The 17,920-nt window shown below is 36.3% G+C and overlaps 1 protein-coding gene across 1 annotated transcript; it reads right to left on the reverse strand.

Moving 5' to 3' along the window:
• Positions 1–1,145: 1,145 nt before the first annotated feature.
• Positions 1,146–16,660, reverse strand: LOC123241363 (interleukin-18-like). The gene is made up of 4 exons (XM_044669019.1): positions 16,516–16,660; positions 11,748–11,876; positions 3,435–3,568; positions 1,146–1,376 (listed from the first exon to the last, which is right to left on the reverse strand). The coding sequence occupies exons 1-4, from the start codon at positions 16,658–16,660 to the stop codon at positions 1,146–1,148; spliced, it is 639 nt and encodes a 212-aa protein (XP_044524954.1).
• Between the last annotated feature and the right edge of the window lie 1,260 nt (positions 16,661–17,920).

The raw sequence follows: 17,920 nt of genomic DNA on the forward strand, positions 1-17,920 counted from the left end.
GTGGGCAGAGATTATTTTACTTTTGACTTGGTATTCTTAGAGTTTACCTGGTATGTTACCTGGTACTCAGTTGTTTCAGTCATGCCCAAGATTTTTCATGACTCCATTTGGGATTTTCTTGGCAGAGAAACTGGAGTGATTTGCCATTTCCTTCTCTAGCTCATGTGATAGATGAGGAAACTGATGCAAACAGGATTAAGTGACTTGCCCAAGGTCACACATCTGGTAAATGTCCCAGGCCAGATCTGAATCCAGGACCTCCCAACTCCAGACCTGGCACTCCATCTACTAAGCCACTTCACTGATCCTATATATAGTAGGCACTTAATAAAAGCTTATTACTTTATCAATTGGTTATGAGGTAGAGATAATCATGAATTCTCAAGGACTATGTCCATATGGTATAAGTTCTGGTAAATTCTACCAAGCTATAATGGTTTTGAGTGTAATCTCAGAGACATTCTATCTACTGTCTGAGACTGTCTTTGCTAAGTATGGAACACTTGTCATGGGCAAGATGGTCAGAAAGTGACAAATACTTTGGCCCTAAAGACCCAGAGAACAGGTAAAATGTTGTAGGCTGTGCCATCCTCCTAGGCTTGATGTTGAATGGCATCTTTTTCAGTTGTCTTGGGTACCTTTCATATTCCAAATTGCAATAGAATGGAAGCTCCCTGATGGCAGGCACTGTTTTGTCTTTGTATCCCCTGTATTTAACACAGTACCTGGCACACAGTGGGCATTTAATAATGCTTATTGAATTGAACTGAATCCTTAATATACCATCACTCCCCCAGGTAGTGCTTTCAAACTAATCCTCAGACCCCTTTGCAATTCAAATACTTTAGCTCAGATGTATTAAGTTTATATTTTTAAATCCTTTCGTTAGATTTTTTGATTCAAAATATCACTATTACATAAAAGAAGATAAATTCAATGCTACAGTCAGTTGCTACATTTATTATAATTAAATACATCTTATGGTTTTTTTTACACAGAGATCTTAACATATATTCCATTTATTGCGACCCACTTTCCTGAGGTTTTTTATTGAATAATACTTTTTTACTAAGTGCCATTTGATTTAGCTTTTAGCTGTTAAGAACCATAATGAAGTACTATTATTTTTAAGGCCTTATCTAGATCTAAAGCCCCTGACATATTCTTTCAGCTCCACAAATCTTCACAGTGAACATTGTAGACGGTTCCTCACAGTCAAGCTCCTTTAAAACCAGCTCATCATCGTCGCCACATGCCAGGTAGTGTTCTTCATGCAAATATGACTTGAATTGTGTCTTTTGATAACCTGGCACATTATGCATAATGAACAAGATGTCCTGATCCTTGTCTTCAAGCTTATTTGGAAGATTACCATCCTATAGGAAAGAAGAAAGGAAAAACATCCCAGATATGTTTAGCTATAGACATCCTTAGAGATGAGCTAGGTGGTACAGTGTATAGGACACCTGGCCTGCAGTCAGGAAGACCTGGGTTCAAATTTGACCTCTGACACTTACTAGCTGGGTGACTCTGGGCAAATCACTTAATCCTGTTTGCCTCAGGTTCCTCATCTCTAAAATGAGCTGGAGAAGGAAATGGCAAACCAGTCTAGTATCTTTGTTATGCAGACTACAAATGGGCTCATGAAGAGTCAGACACAGCTGAAACAATGACAATAAAATAGACAGCCCAAATGGGAAAAACATTTACATTACATGTATTTACATTATATGGGACTAGAAATTCACCTCAGATTATGAGTGGAAATATATTTATACATGTGTATATCACAGTGTTAACAGCACAAACATGCAACATATGTACATGTATACAAATTTATGTATATACATACAAATTGTATTTTAAAATATTTGTATGTGTGTTCTATTATCTCTGTGATGCTATGCAACCCTTTGAGATGCCTTGTGCTACTTTTTTTCCTTTAGTACATTTGCCTTGCTAATTATCTTTTATTTAGGCTATTGTTTAACTCAGTTCATTGAAAATTAACTTGAAAACAAGATTCATTCCTGAAAAAAAAAACCCATGTTCTCATTCTCTCTTCAGATTGATATGGCAACTCGCTTTATAGGATAGTGATGGTGAGCCTTTTAGAGACTGAGTGCTGTGAGTGTGAGACCCCCTACCCCCTTTTATGATTATAATAGTATTAGCTTTTGTGATTATTTTAATAACATAATAATTAGTTTTGAGTTGAGTCAAATAATATAGTTTGCTTTTTAAAAATCATAAACATTAGCTAAGAAAACTACCGTTTAGGGTGGTATTAAATCTTGTTTACATCTGAACCTTAAGCTTATAACCCAAGAGTTTCCACTTAGCCCACTACAGCCTCTTTTTTTGCATAACAACATAGTTGGACAAGGGATGGAGGACTACTCTTTTTTGCATGACAGGATAGTCAGACAGGCACCCAATGGCTGACTCCTAGCATTTTATAATACTTGTCAGCAGAAGAACAACTAGCCCCCAAACCCTTATTGCAGAGGCCTTGGAAAGGTTAGCTATAATAAAAAATACAAGTTACCACTCATAGTGATTTAAAAAAAAAATTTTTTTTTAAACCCTTGTACTTCGGTGTATTGTCTCATAGGTGGAAGATTGGTAAGGGTGGGCAATGGGGGTCAAGTGACTTGCCCAGGGTCACATAGCTGGGAAGTGTCTGAGGCTGAACTTGAACCTAGGACCTCCTGTCTCTAGGCCTGACTCTCACTCCACTGAGCTCCCCAGCTGCCCCCATAGTGATTTTTTTTTACATTTTCTAGCTTAATTAGCACTTGTGTCATTTATTAAGACCTTTATTGATTATATTTGCTGTCATTGTGGTTTCTTGGCATAAAAAATGGCATGAGGTCTCTGGTTCTGATAGGACCAGGGTCTGGCTTTATTGTAAGGTGGGTCTCCTCTCAATAAACCTATTATTTAGCTTGGAATACTATATTGATGTGATAAATTTTTGCCATAGTGTCCAAACTGCAACCCTCATGCTACATGTGAAGCCCCTGCTTTACCCCAGGCAGGGGAGGGAGGAAGCACTGCCACTGGGCTTCTGGGCAGAGAGGCGGATGATGTGAGAAATGTCCTCAGGCACACATGGAGAGAGGGAGAGAGCAGCCCTCTGGCAAGTGAGCCATAGCTTCACCAACACGGTTATAGATTATAAGCCATTATGGTTGGGCCAGTTGATTATCATGATGACCTGCATTTTGATCTTAGTGCTAGGCCCACCCCCATGAGAATCACAGAAAAAGGCAGGTGTGTATTATTTACTGGCTTTGACTAGTGTGGGTTGTCTTCCATTATTATAATTCTTTGTTTCTGGCTGTTTATTCTCTGGACCTTGGTCTTAGACTCGGGAACTCAGAGTTATTTCTGTTTTTCTAGGAATAAAACTAAGAATTTAAGAGGCTTACCTTAAATTGAAGTTTTTCATTGCTTTCACAGGACAGAATATAATTGTTGGTTTCACCCTTCACATAGATGGCCACTAGTTTTAGTTTAGGATGACGATAATGCTGCAACATAAATTGAGTCCAGGGTTTGTTTTCTGAAATTAAACATTTATAAATTAGAATTATATTGAGTAGAAAGGGTTTTTTTTTCTCCAAACTGAATGTTTAAGAATAATTACTAAGTCCCAACAGACTTTTTTTTCTTGATCTTACATTGTATCTTTATATCAGAGGTGGATTAGAAGATTATATTTATCTTGCATGGCTATTTCACACTTTTTAACATGTCATTCAGTATGCATACAAAGAATTTTACAGTCTATCCAAGATGCTTTCTAACTATAAAAATCTGACTTTGGACTTTGCTTTACTTCTGAAGTCAGAACTTTTATGTGATACTTGCATTTCATAATCTTTCTTGTTGAGACACAATTTGAAGTTGTTTTTTTTTTAAAAAGTAAGAATAGTTAGAGCATTTGTCACTCTCCCTGTGAACCAGAATCTGTAGAGTAGAAAGCTCAGGAGGTAGATGGTTTTTTTTTGGAGACATTTTAAAATTCTAGTTGAAGGTAAAAAACTATCTGAGATAATTTGGGCTTCTATTTTTGAAAATCTGTAGAAAATACTGTATTATAGTATATTACATATAATATGACCTAGAATTTTGAAGGGGACACAGAGGGAATGAAGGGCCTGGTGGGAAGCCACAGTAAGATCTTGATATGTGAATTTTGTTTTATATCTTCTCTAAAGAGAATGATCTTTGGACTACAACTAAGAGATCAAAAATTATAATAAAGTTGGAATTAAAGATTAATATAGGTGAAGCTATTGTTATGAGAGTACTTAGCTATTTTAGAATGAATAAATGAATGGGAAAACATTTACAAGGTGTTCACTATGTGCTAGTTACTTTGGTTAGCACTGGAGATAAAAAATAAAAAAGCAAAATCATCACCATCCTCAAGGAGCTTAGATTTTAAAAGAGAGACAGACAGACAGAGATAGTGTTGTGAGGAAGATTATTATTTAGTTGTTATCTTCCTCACAACAATAGGAAGAGAGAGAGAGACAGAGACAGAGAGAACATATATGAGGTAGTGCAATCACCTTGGTAAAAGTGTTTGGTTGGGAAGTTATGGGAATAATAAGTACAACCATATGGCAATCAATCGACATGCCCTCTTCAGAAGCAAAAAGAGAGAGAGAGAGAGTGTGTATGTGTGTGTGTGTGTATGATACGTGTGTGTAATCCAGCACACTCCCTCTTTGCAAACTCTCCTGTTGCCTGCTTGCAACCCATTTCTCTTTTCCCTCATAACAGTAGTTAGAATGAAATTTGTTCAGGGGGCAGGCCATGAAGGCTGGCTAGAATTAAATGGGCTAAAAAAGTGGGGGGCTGCTAGGTAGTATAGTGAGTGCTAGACCCGGAGTCAGGAGGACATGGGTTCAAATGTGACTCCAGAAACTTCCTAGCTGTATGACCCTGGGCAAGTTACTTAACCCTGATTGTCCAACCTTTGTGACTCTTCTGTCTTAGAATTGATACTAAGGTAGAAGGTTTGGATTAAAGAAACAAGTAAATGTACTCTCACCAATAAAGATATACTGGATTGAGAAGAGGAATTTAAATCTCCAGACTTCAACAAATTCTATGGGAGAATCAAATCCTTCTGGATGTAATCAGTAGCATCACTGACTATTTTTCAGCAATCATGAAGAATGGGCACCATATTCTTATATAAGCAAATGTAATGATTTTGAAAGAAGGGGAAAAGGTGGATCTCGGGAAAATATAGTCTGGTAAGCTTGATATTTATTCTTAGAAAAATTCTGGAATGAGTCATTAGTGAGAAATCTTTTAGTTCTTAGAAAAGAAAACAATGATATCTAGGATACTAGCATGGGTTTACTTAGAAGAAGTTATGGGTTTACTTAGAAGAAGTTATGTTAAACTAATTTTTTGAGAAGGGTAACTAGATTACTCTACTAGGAGAATTCTGTGACCATAGTAATATTTAACAATTGTATGTCTTGTTGATTATACCCTTACAACTCTCCCCTTCTACTCACTCAATATGACCATCCCCCTAATACAGACCTATATCATCTTTTGCCTGAATTGTCAATCAGTAAACATTCACTAAGTGCCTACTATGTGCCAAGCACTAGGGATATTAAAAAAGGCAAAAGATAGTTTCTACCCACCAGGAACTTACAGTCTAACAAATGAGACAATATACAAACAAATACATGCAAAGTAAGCTAGATACAGGATAAATGGGAGATAATTAACAGATGGGAGTCATTGGAATGATGAGGTCAAGGAAGGCTTCCTGTAGACAATGAAATTTTAGTTGGGATTTAAAATAAGTCAGGGAAGTCAGTCATAGGAGAGGAGGAGGGGGAGTATTCGAGGCATGGAGGATAGCCAGAGAAAATGCCTGGATTGGAGAAGCGGACTATCTCATTTGTGATATGGCTTAGAGGCCAGTGTCATTGGATCAAAGAGTACTTGGTGGGGAGTAAGATATAAGACAAGTGAGATAGAATGAAGAGGAAGGTATTAGAAGACTGGAAAGGTAGGAGGAGGCTAGGTTATTAAGGGCTACGAATGCCAGAGAATTTTGTATTTGCTCTTGGAGGCAATAGGAAGCCACTGGAGTTTATTGAATGGGGAGATGGGAGTATATATGACATGACTGGACCTGTGTTTTAGGAAAATCACTTGGGTGACTAGAGAATAGATTGGAGTGGGTAAAGACTTGAGGCAGGCAGACCTAACAGCAGGCTACTGTAATAATTCAAGTATTGAGTAATGGAGGTTCCTCCTTGTCCTCTTCCTCCTCCTCATCCTCTTCCTCCCCACCACTTCCTCTCCTCTCCTGTCCCTCTTCCCCTCCTCTGCCCTCCTCCCCCTCTTCTTTCACCTCCCTCTTCTTTTCTTCTTCTTCCTCTTCCTCCCTCCCTTTCTGTTTTAGTAACAACTCTGACAGAAGGGCAAGGATTAGGTAATTTGTCCAGGGTCACACATGTAGGAAGTTTCTGAGGCCAGATTTGAACCCAGGTCCTCCTGACTATAGGTCTGGCTCTCTACCCACTGTGCCACCCAGCTACCCCTAGATAATAGCTTCATAACTGGGATCTACCTTAAACAAATGTCTCTTTTCCAGAGTAACTTGTGAACAGCTGACAAAATGATACTCCTAACCTTTTTCTCCTGCATATACATCACTATTGGGGGGTGGATACTTCTATTGCTTCCTTTATACCGGAATTTCAGAACAAATTGTGTGAACTCCATGAATCTGGAGCTGCAGTTCAAGCAGGACCTATAGACTTTTCACTTCATGACCTGAACCCAGTTGACAAGGTATAAAGAATTTCCAGAGTATTGGAACAACTCAGCCTGCCTGGGAAGGTCTGTTTCAAATATTGTTAACCACTCCAACAGCTATAAAAATTGGAGAAAAGGACTCTTGGATTCATTGCTCACATGTAAAGAGAGTATCTCCTATTGGAACTGATTGACTAAACGAGGGTATGCCCCTCAATTGGGGAATGGCTGAACAAATTGTGATATATGCTGGTGATGGAATACTATTTTGCTCAAAGGAATAATAAACTGGAGGAATTCCATGTGAACTGGAAAGACCGCCAGGAATTGATGCAGAGTGAAAGGAGCAGAGCCAGAAGAACATTGTACACAGAGACTGATACACTGTGGTAAAATCAAATGTAATGGACTTCTGTACTGGCAGCAATGCAATGACCCAGGACAATTCTGAGGGATTTATGGAAAGGAACACTATCCACATTCAGAGGAAGAACTGCAGGAGTGGGAACACAGAAGTAAAACAGCCGCTTGAACACATGGGTTGATGCAGACAAGGTTGGGGATGCAGACACTAAATGACCACACCAATGCAACTATCAATAATATGTAAATAAGTCTTGACTGATCACACATGTTAAAACCAGTGGAAATGTACATTGTATATGGGGGGGAGGCTGAAAGGGGGGTGAAGGGGAAGGTAAAAACATGAATCGTGTAACCATGGAAAATTTTTCTTTAAAAAAAAATATATATACACACACACACACACACACACACACACATATATATATATAAATCTAAAAAAAAAAAAAAAAGAAAGAAACTTATTGACTGTATCCTGCCATATGCATTGGAGATAAAAGTCCATAGACAAGTGGACACTGTTTTTGGGAACACACTGAATTCCTGAAATTTTATTTTATTATTGTTTTTCTTTTTCTTTTCAATAGAATATTTGATTTTTCTTTTCCTTTTTTATTTATTGTACTAAAGTACATATAATCAATATTAATCTTTTTTTGATTTTGCAGTAATATAAGTTTAAAATATATATATTTGCTCTAATATTAATGCATATCCAAAAGCTTTAGACTATGGAAACCCGCCATTTATTGATAAATGTTATGGGACTATAATTAATGATTGTGTCTGATTCTAGGAAAAGGGAACAAAAGAACCATTTTACCATCCCAAGAAGCACAAGGTCAGGGAGATCAACCAATCCCAATGGGATTGATGGGAATCTTCACAGTGCCTACAGTATAAAGTCAAGGAGACCAACCAATCCCAATGGAATTAATGAGATTCTGTGCCAAGTCAGAGGACTTGTTTGAGCTTCAAGGTTGTGGTTATTTGACATACTTCAGATGCAGGTCTTCCCCATGCCACATTTGGACAAGTACCAAAGTTTGGCTATCATCTTGGTTCCCCCTATCTCTGAGTGTGAAGGTAAAATCAGACCAGGGAAATACACTTCCCTTTTACACAAAAATCTAGTCCTTTTTCTCTCTCTTATAGTATGGCAATTTCCTGTAGTCCTGGCTGATAAACGGGTAAGTGCAATATTACTGCATTTTGTCCTACAGACTTGTGGGACTGAAATTATTTTAATTGGACCCTAATACAAGGGCCCGTTATGAATTTATTCTTGTTTACTCAGAAATTTTTATATACATAGATTTTTGATATTTTGATTCTGATTTTGAATTTTTTCTTTCTCTAAAAGTTTTTTTCTATTTTTTTCTTTTTTATGTTTTTTGTTTTTCTTTTGATAATTGACTCTATCCACCATAACTCAACCATGTATCCTGAGTTAATCTGGGTGATGGTCAACACCCTCCTCAGGAGGATTATATTTTTCCACAATTTAAAATTTTTGTTTGAGAAAAATTTCAAGGAAAGAGCTTGCTAACTCCTTGAATCCAGAAAATGAACTATTTGGAGAAAGATGTCTGAAGAAACCTACACTGCATCAGAAGATCCAGAATGAACTTTGGGGTGTAACTGATTGAACTGAAGGAATAAATTGAACATATTTATTTTGAATGTACACTCTTATGCCAAAGGGAACTGCCCCCTAATTGGCTTTTTGTCAACACGTCTAGCCAACATTGTTTTTGCTTTCTCTCTCTTCTATTTCACTCTTATCTCTAACTATTGTAGTTTCCTCTTAGAAGGTGCAACATTGTATGCACCTATAATTAGAAGATTTTTAGGGTTACAAGATATTTATGTCAAATAATCCATTGGGGAGAGTAGCCTCCCAAGGGATCATAGGGGGGATTGTAAAGATGGGATTAACTCTCCCCTGCCCACTTTTAGATTTAATCACCAGAAGCATATACACCCCCACATTTCCATAAGTGAGGAGAGGTTTGCAACCCATGTGCTAAACTGGGTGACAACTCAGAAATGACTGTGCCCAGGTAGTCCTAAGAAAATTCTAAAACTGCAATTGGTCCATGTAAAGTGGGAGGAAGGCACAGGAAGTGATGCAAAGAAGGGTTTTTAAAAGTAGTGCAACTTCCTGTGACCAGCTCTTTCTCCTTCGAACTCAGCCTTGGGGGACCTCTGGCTTGGGACCTTGGACTTTATCTAGTAAGACTGATTTTGGATTTTCCCTTTGGGTTACCATGTGGATGAGTGGAAAAATCTGACCTTCCTTTCCTGACTTCTGGAGAGATTAACATCAGATGGGTCTCTCTCTTTTGGAGGCCAAGTGGGCTCGTTTACCTCTGAGCCCTCTAGCTGGGCTTCTGGAGCCCTGCCAGAGCAAAGCCAGGCACCAGAGCAGATATCTAGCTCATTAAGGTAGATTTCTTAGTCTATCCTCTCTCATTTCTCTACTTTCACTCTTTCCCTCTGTTTTAGAAATAAAGCTGCTAAAAAGTCATTTGACTTGAGATATATTAATTTTGGTGACCATATTCTCATATATTTAGTCCAACCTTAATTTTTTAATCCTTACAGGACTAATTTATTTCCCTTACCTTATCAGTTAATTCCAGTGGCTTCCTATTACTGTTAAGAGCAGATATGAACTCCTCAGTTTGGCATTTGAAATCCTTCATTATGTGTCTTCAACCTGCTTTTGTAGGCTTCTTATCCATGACTCTCTTTCACTCACTTCTTGGTCCAGCTAGATTGGTTTTCTTATGGTTCCTCATACATTCCATTTTCTGTCTTAATTTCTGTTTTTCAGAATTCCTATTTTTTGTTTCTTTCTCTTTCTCTCTCTCCCTTCCTCCCTTTCCCCTCCTTCTCTCCCTCCTTCCCTTCCTTCCTTCCTCACTCCCTCCCTGCCTTCCTTCTTTTCTTCCTTTCTTCCTTCCTTCTCCATACCTTCTGTCTTAGAATCAGTACTACGTATTAACTCCAAGATAGAAGAACAGTAAGTGCTAGGCAATTGAAATTAAGTGACTTACCCAGCATCCCAGAGCTAGGAAGTATCTGGGGCAAATTTCCACTTCCTAATCCACTGAACCACCTAACTGTCCCCTAAAAAGGACTTTCTTAAAAAATAAAAGTACAGTAAGGGGAACATATGTTTAGATAGAAATTTATCAGAAAAAGATAGGTTTTTAGTGAATTGAAACTTCAGTGTGATGTGGCATAACAGGTTAAATCAAGAGAAGCAAAAGTTCTAGATAATGAGAGGCAATATTCCCTCTGTATCTGCTTTGGTTGGGCCACATTTGGAATACTGTGATCACTTAAACCGTGTACCACGGTTTAAGAAGAATGTCAGTACCATGAAGAGTACCCAGAAGAGAACCACTAGGAGAGCTAAGAGTCTTAAATCATATGAACATTGAAGAAATTGGAAATATTAAACTTGGAGAGAAAACCCAGGGAGAGCATGCTTGTTATGTTCAAGTATTTGAAGAGTTGTTACCTGGAAGAGAAATTAGACTTTTTTTGCTTGGCCCTAATGAGTAGAACTAGGAGCAATGAATTTGCAATGTTGCAATAAAGGTTCATTTTGGTTTGAGGCCAGGAATAAATTCTTCAAAGAAAAGCATATTCCAATTGGAATAGTTTGCCTTAAGGAGATGGCTGGCTCCCCCTCTTTGTTGGAAGTTTTCAAGCAGAGAATGTATATGATCACCTTTTGGGTATGTGATAATGATTTCTTTCAGATATGGGTTGGACTAAGTGGCTTCTTGGTTTCTTCTGACTAAAAATTCTGTAATTCTCTTCTTAGTTATTTGGAAATGTAGAAGGCCATCTTATGAAGCAGTGAGTTCCTTGTCACTGGATGTGTTCAGAGATAATTATCAGGAAGGAATGTTAATAGAAGGGCTTCCTGTATTAGGTGGGAGAATGGAAGGTTGAACTAAATAAACATTTAGACCTCTTCCAATTTTAGATTCTTGATTATATAGGAATGATTATTATAAATTACTCTGTAAAACAAATAAGAGCCAATGCAACAGTACATAGTTGACTGAGTTATGCTGTATGTCCTCTACATAGGGGAAGAGAGGTGTGTGAGAGCTTTAGATTCTCAAATGAAGCCCTCAGCAGTATGCTCAAAAATCAAATCCTATAATGACAAATGGATATCCAAATGGAGTTTGGTAGGAATGGGGTTAAGTTGCATTTACTCCTGCCTTTCACTTAGGTTTGGGTCTAGTAGGGCTTCAAGACTTAAATGACAAAATAGAGTGTGAAGACCAAAGGCCTTTGGAAGCAAGGTGGCCAAATGGAAAGATACCTAAGCTAATAATCATGACTATTGGGTTGTTAATGCTAGGTCTGCTATTAAGTGGATATTTAACTTTCTGCAAGTCTCTTAAAGTCTTTGGGACTTAAAATCTTACATTTCTTTCAGGAAAGTCATTTTTGCATTTGTAAAATAAAAGTTTGGACTGACTATCTCTAAGATCCTTTGCAATGCTATGATTTTCTTGATTTCTATAAAACAAAAACCATACCAGGAATTTCATTATCCATCATCTCCTCAAATTTAGCCATTCTTTCGTCTTCTAAGAAGATGAGAGTTTTGACTTGAGAATTTTTTAAGATGATACACGTGGGACCATTGATCTTCCATTCTGGTTTACCTGTTTTAAATACACAACATTGAAATGGCAGTTTATCATATCTACTAGTAGATTTTGTTTTTTTATAGTGATTGATAACAGCTGCTTACAAACAAATTGATCACAAAATTGCTGATTTCTTTGAACTCATACATAAGAATCACATATATGGAGAAAAATGAATTTTTTGAGGAATGTTTATGACTACTTCAACAGTACAAAATAGAGAAGAGGAAGCTTTTTCCCCATCTAGGAGGACACACTCTTGAAGGTAGGGACTAATTTTCATTTGTGTTTTTGTGTTCTCAGTGCCTAGCCTTGTGCTTATTAGGTTCTTACTAAACATGTATTAAATTAAAGGATTGCTTACTTTAAGAAAAAGACACCTAAGAAATTGGAGAAATCATTTCTATTTAAGAGCCTACAAGAATGAGTGCAGGCACAAAGTCTGGATGGTGGAGTTTCCTCTTCCCTTTCTTAGAGAGGTTTATTGGCTCCCACAAGTATCTGCCTCCTGAGATAACCTGCTCTTTACCCAGTGTATATCTGGTGCCCACAGAGATAGTTAGGTGGCACAGTGGTTAGAGTGCCTAGAGTTAGGATATCCTCAGATACTTCCCAGCTGTGTGATCCTAGACAAGTCACTTAGCTTCTATCTGTCTGTTTTTTCCATCTATAAATAGGATAATAATAGCATCTTTCTCCTAGGGTAGTTATGAAGATCAAATGAGGTACTAACTGTAAAGTTTCCTCCATTTGCATTAGAAGTCCTTGAGAGAAGGGACCTTTTTTGCTATCCTTTGTATCCCCAGGGCTTAGGGCAATATCTGGCACAGGACAGGCACTTAATAATGCTTACTGACTGATTAAAGAATCAAAACCCAGTAATGGTTACTTGTTCTATGGGGCATATTCCTGAGTACAGTCCTCAAGGTGGAATCAGAAAAAAATATGTCCCTCTGTTACATACTCCTTCCTGTGTTGATGTCCTGTCCCCAAAGACAAATACCAAATACCTGACTCTGTTTTTCTGGGCACTCCAGAGAATATGTAATTTCCTACCTTGATCAAACCTTGACAAACAGTACATAGTCAACATAGAGATAATTTGAGAGTTGAAAATTTTCAGAGCAACAAAGGACACTTGGCCCATAGTCTCCTCTTTTCTTACCTCTTGCAGTACCATCGTTTTCATACAGTGGAAGTGACAGTGAGCCCATATGGCCCACATCCCTTCCATGGAAGGAATCCAACCTCTCAAATCAGATCTGTTTCATAGATAACCAGTTTTCCTTAAGGTTGAGCAAGTTGACAAGACATATAGGTATGCACTAATAATCAATCCTTTCCCTTTCTAGTTTAGAGGTAATAATTAGATAAACAAAGTCATACTTTTTTCTAGTTTAGGGAGAAAAAGTTAAATCTTTAATTAAAAGAGATTTTTTTTTCACTCACATTCTTGCTTTCCTTCCCTGGTTTCTTTCCCCATCCTATTCCATTTCCTATAACTTCTGTAACTACATACACTTTCTTTTAGAGAAGCTTATCCAGAGAAACAAATGTACCCCAATAAATGAGACACTTAGGTCTGTCATCTTGGGAAACTGAGATAGGAAACTTAAAATCTAGGCTTTTAAAAATTATAATTTTCATATTATTTGCAGGTCAGTGGAAATATCTATGAAACAGTGGCTCAATGTGGCTTTTTTGGTTGTGGCAAAGAATTGAAAATTAAGGGGATGCTCATCAATTAAGGTATGATTAAACAAGTGGTATATGATTATGATGAAATACAATAATATTATATATTGTGCTATAAGAAATGACAAAGGAGATGGCTTCAGAAAAACCTGGAAAGACTTAGATGAACTGATGCAAAATGAAGTGAGCAGAACCATGAGAATATTGAACTCAGTAACAGCAATAATATACAATGATCAACTATGAAAGACTTCAGCTCTTTTCAGAAATATAAAGACCCAAGACAATTACAAAGAACTTATGATAAAAAATATTATTCATGTATAGAGAAAGAATTATTGATAGAGTCTGAATGCAGATTGAAGCATACTTTAAAATTTTTTCTTTGTTTTTCTTTTGTTTTTCTTTTTGGGCTATATTTTCTTTCACAAAATGACTAATATGGAAATGTTTTACATGACTGCATAGATATAACCTATATCAAATTGTTTGCCTTCTCAATGAGGGGGGAGAGAAGGGAGGAAATTCGGAATTCAAAATTTTAGAAAACAAATGTTAAAAAGTATTTTTATATATAATTTGAAAAAAAATTAAAAATAAATGACTCAGTGCAGGGATAGAAAAAGATGGGGAATGAAAAGCTTTTTATACATTCTTGAATGAGAGTGAAATCTTTGCTGCAATGACAAGAACACCTTTTTACTTACTCACATTTCCAAATATAGGTATTTTTCAATTTTATAGCAGTTTAAGCGAATTCTAAACCAAAATTTCTTAAGATGTTTTATTTATTTATTAAAGAACAATATATCTTAAACTTTTTTAAAACTGGAGGGAGTTCATTAAGGATGCAGATCTCCTATGTAGTTATATGTTGCTGTCACCAAGAATTCCTAGATCCAGTCTATACTATATATTGTAATTAGTCTCTAGGGGCCCAAACTTTTTCAAGAAGATTATGTTTCCAATTTTATAATAGAAGTTGATGGGGGGGGGAATGAGATTCACCTACAAGGATAGTTATAATAACTTGCTTAATATTGCATATTTTACAATTGCACCATCTTATAGTACAATAAACAATGTTTTACCTTATAAAGAACAGGGGATAGAATAGGCTTGGCATGGAGTCAGGAAGACTTGAGTTCAAGTGTGACTTCAGACATTTACTAGAGGTATGGCTCTGGCCAAATCAATTAACTTCTATTTACCTCAATTTCCTCAGCTGTAATATGGGGATAATAATAGCTTCAACATCCTAGGATTGTTTCAAGGATCAAATGAGATAATATTTGTAAAGCAATTAGAACCTGGCAAATAGTGGATGCTTAATAAGTATTTGTTTCCTTTCTTTCCTTCCTTTTTATAACATAATACACTTTATAAACATTTTCCTCATGATAATCCTGTGAGGTGGGTAGTATAGTTACAAAAAATACCTATAATAATCCATTAAAAGAAGAATCGTAAATGAATTCCATAGAATGCTTTTCTTTAGATTTAAAAATAGATATTTAAGGAGCTACATTTTTATTGTTTTTATTCTGAACTTGAAAAACATCAACATAAGCATTTTCATAAACACAGAAGGAAAAAAGGATTATACATGAAAACTTAAATCTCTGACTCATAGCTTGCCTTAAACATATATACATACATATACATATATATATATATAATATTTAGCATGAATATTTAGACAGTTTCAAAGCTGCCCTGTTTATATATGTCTCCTTTTTCTATGTATTAAGAAAAGTCTGACTATGACCTTTTTTTTCTACCTTTTGCTTTTAACTGTTTATTACATTAAAATTTTCAGAGTATCATCCACTCTTTTCCCTCTCAGCACTAAAAATGGCATCATTTAACAAAAAGATATATCTATATATTAAACTATGTCTTACTCGTTTCTATTTGTCAGTTCTTTCTCTGCAAGTGGATGTATACACATACATTCTTCAAACAATATTTCTTTTGCTATATATATACAATGTCCTCTTGTTCTGCTGTTTCACTCTTCATAATTTTATGTATGTTTTTCCATGTTTTAAAAAAATTCACCTGCTCAGAGCAGGTAGGTCGCTTATTGGATAGAGAGCCAGGCCTAGAGATGAGAGGTCCTTGGTTCAAATCTGGCTTCAGACACTTCCTAGCTGTGTCACCCTGGGCAAGTCATTTAACCCCAATTGCCTAGCCCTTATCACTCTTCTGCTTTGGAACCAATATTTAATATTGATTCTAAGGCAGAAGGTAAAGGTTTAAAAAAATTAGCCTGTTCATCATTTTTTATGGCACAATAGTATTCCACTTGTTTAGCTATTCTCCAATTGATGGGCATCCCCTCAATTCCCAATTTTTTGTTACCACAAAGAGAACTGCTATAAATATCTTAGAACATATAAGTTCCTTTCCTTTTTCTCTGATCTCTTTTGGAAACTGCCCCAGCAACAATGAGTCAAAAGGCATGCACACTTTTATAACTCATAAGGTATATTGCTCTTTGAAATGATTAGATGAGTTCACAGTTCTACCAACAGTGTATTAGTGTCTCCATTTTTCCATATCCACAATATTTGTCATTTTGCTCTTATATCATTCATTTAAACTAATCTTATAGAGGTGAGATGATAATTCAGAGTTGTTTTCTAATCGATAATGATCTAGAACATTTTTTTCATATAGCTATATGTAAGTTTGATTTCTTCATCCCCAAACACCCTCCCTCCCTCCTTATTTTTTCCCTCCCTTCCTCATTCCATTCCTCCCTCCCTCCCTCCCTTCCTTCCCTCCCTCTCTCTCCCTTTGTCTCTGTCTCTCTTTCTCTCTAGTTCTTTATCACTATTTCTAGTCCTAATCCTTCTATTTCTTCTCCCCACCTAAGATAAAAACCATAATGTGTATAGTCAAACAAAACAAATCCATATACTGGACATATCTAAAAAGGTCTATGGTTACTTACTATTTAAGCAGTATGCATCCTTTCTAAGTTCTTTCTCCATAGTGTTCGCATATTTACAGTCCACTTCTGGGGTACAGGTCTCTTCTGGGGTACAGGCCACTTCTGGGGTACAGGCCACTTCTGGACAATCAGTTACAGTTGCCATCTTTATATCTAATGAAGGTAGAGAATTTACTGTTGAAGGGTAATCCAAATTCTTTTTGACATCCCATGTTGTCGTCCAAAATATGAATTTTCCTAATTCATATTTTTTATAACATTTCATCTGTTAGCATGTCTTCTTTCCTATTTTGGAGCTCTATTCTTTAGTGATATAGTCTCTGAGTTATATTATAAACTTCTTGAGGACAGGATTACTTTGTTTTTCTTTTTTGTTTTGTATTCCCAACACTCAGCATTATATATTTAAAAAATTGAACCAGCACATCACCTAGAACCTTGGACATTTAATAAACATTTGTTGAATGCTGTGATCTATTGACTATTTAATATTTGGTTATCTGATGGGTTCTTCCTAATAATGTGAACAGTCTCATTATATTCTCAAAACTAAAATTCATCATGTCCAAGATAGATGTATGTTGTCTTATGCCCTTTAGAAGCTTATAAATTCTAGGGCTGAACAAGGCCATTTGTCATTCATTTTTGAATGCCTGACTTTCCCTGATTTCCAGGTATTAGTAATGTACTATGTATACATCTTTCATTCAATAGATATCTGTTAAATGAACAAATGAATGAACCATCAACAATAGTATGAATGCATTTCCATCGATGTGGAAATGATATAATAGTTTTTCATGTTTTGATGGGGTAAAGAAGTTAGTAAACAGGAAGTACTGGGTGCTTGAAGAGGGTGGATCAGATTCCATTGACAAAGAAGAAAAAAAGAGACATGAGACTGATCACAAACTTTAAAAATTTCACAATTATCATACAAACTCAAAGTTGGAAGGGACTTCAACCCAATTGGTATCTAAATGAGTACGGCTCACACTTATCCAGGGGTGTTGTATGTTCTGGCTCACAAAACAATGGACATTTTTAGGCAATTTTATTTTATGCCAGGAGTTAAGACAGGATGAAGCCAGAGGCTGGACTGAGAAATGGATACTAGACTAGAATTATATCTGTTTCCTTAAATATTATTAGTCTGGGGGAAATAACTTTTAAGGTTTATGCTAAACTTTTGATCTCTATTCATAAATGGGGAAAAGGACCCCCAATCTGTATATGCAAGGCTTGATACCCTTCCCACCAGATACCAGTTCCACAATGAACAAGCATAGCAAATAAATCCATTTATCCAAGTTTATAGCAAAACAAAAAATCAGAGAAAGTATATATATATATATATGACATATATATATTTATATAATAGACAATACAGATTGAAGGTTCTCTA

This window comes from Gracilinanus agilis, chromosome 3, assembly GCF_016433145.1.
Source record: "Gracilinanus agilis isolate LMUSP501 chromosome 3, AgileGrace, whole genome shotgun sequence".
NCBI lineage: Eukaryota > Metazoa > Chordata > Mammalia > Didelphimorphia > Didelphidae > Gracilinanus > Gracilinanus agilis.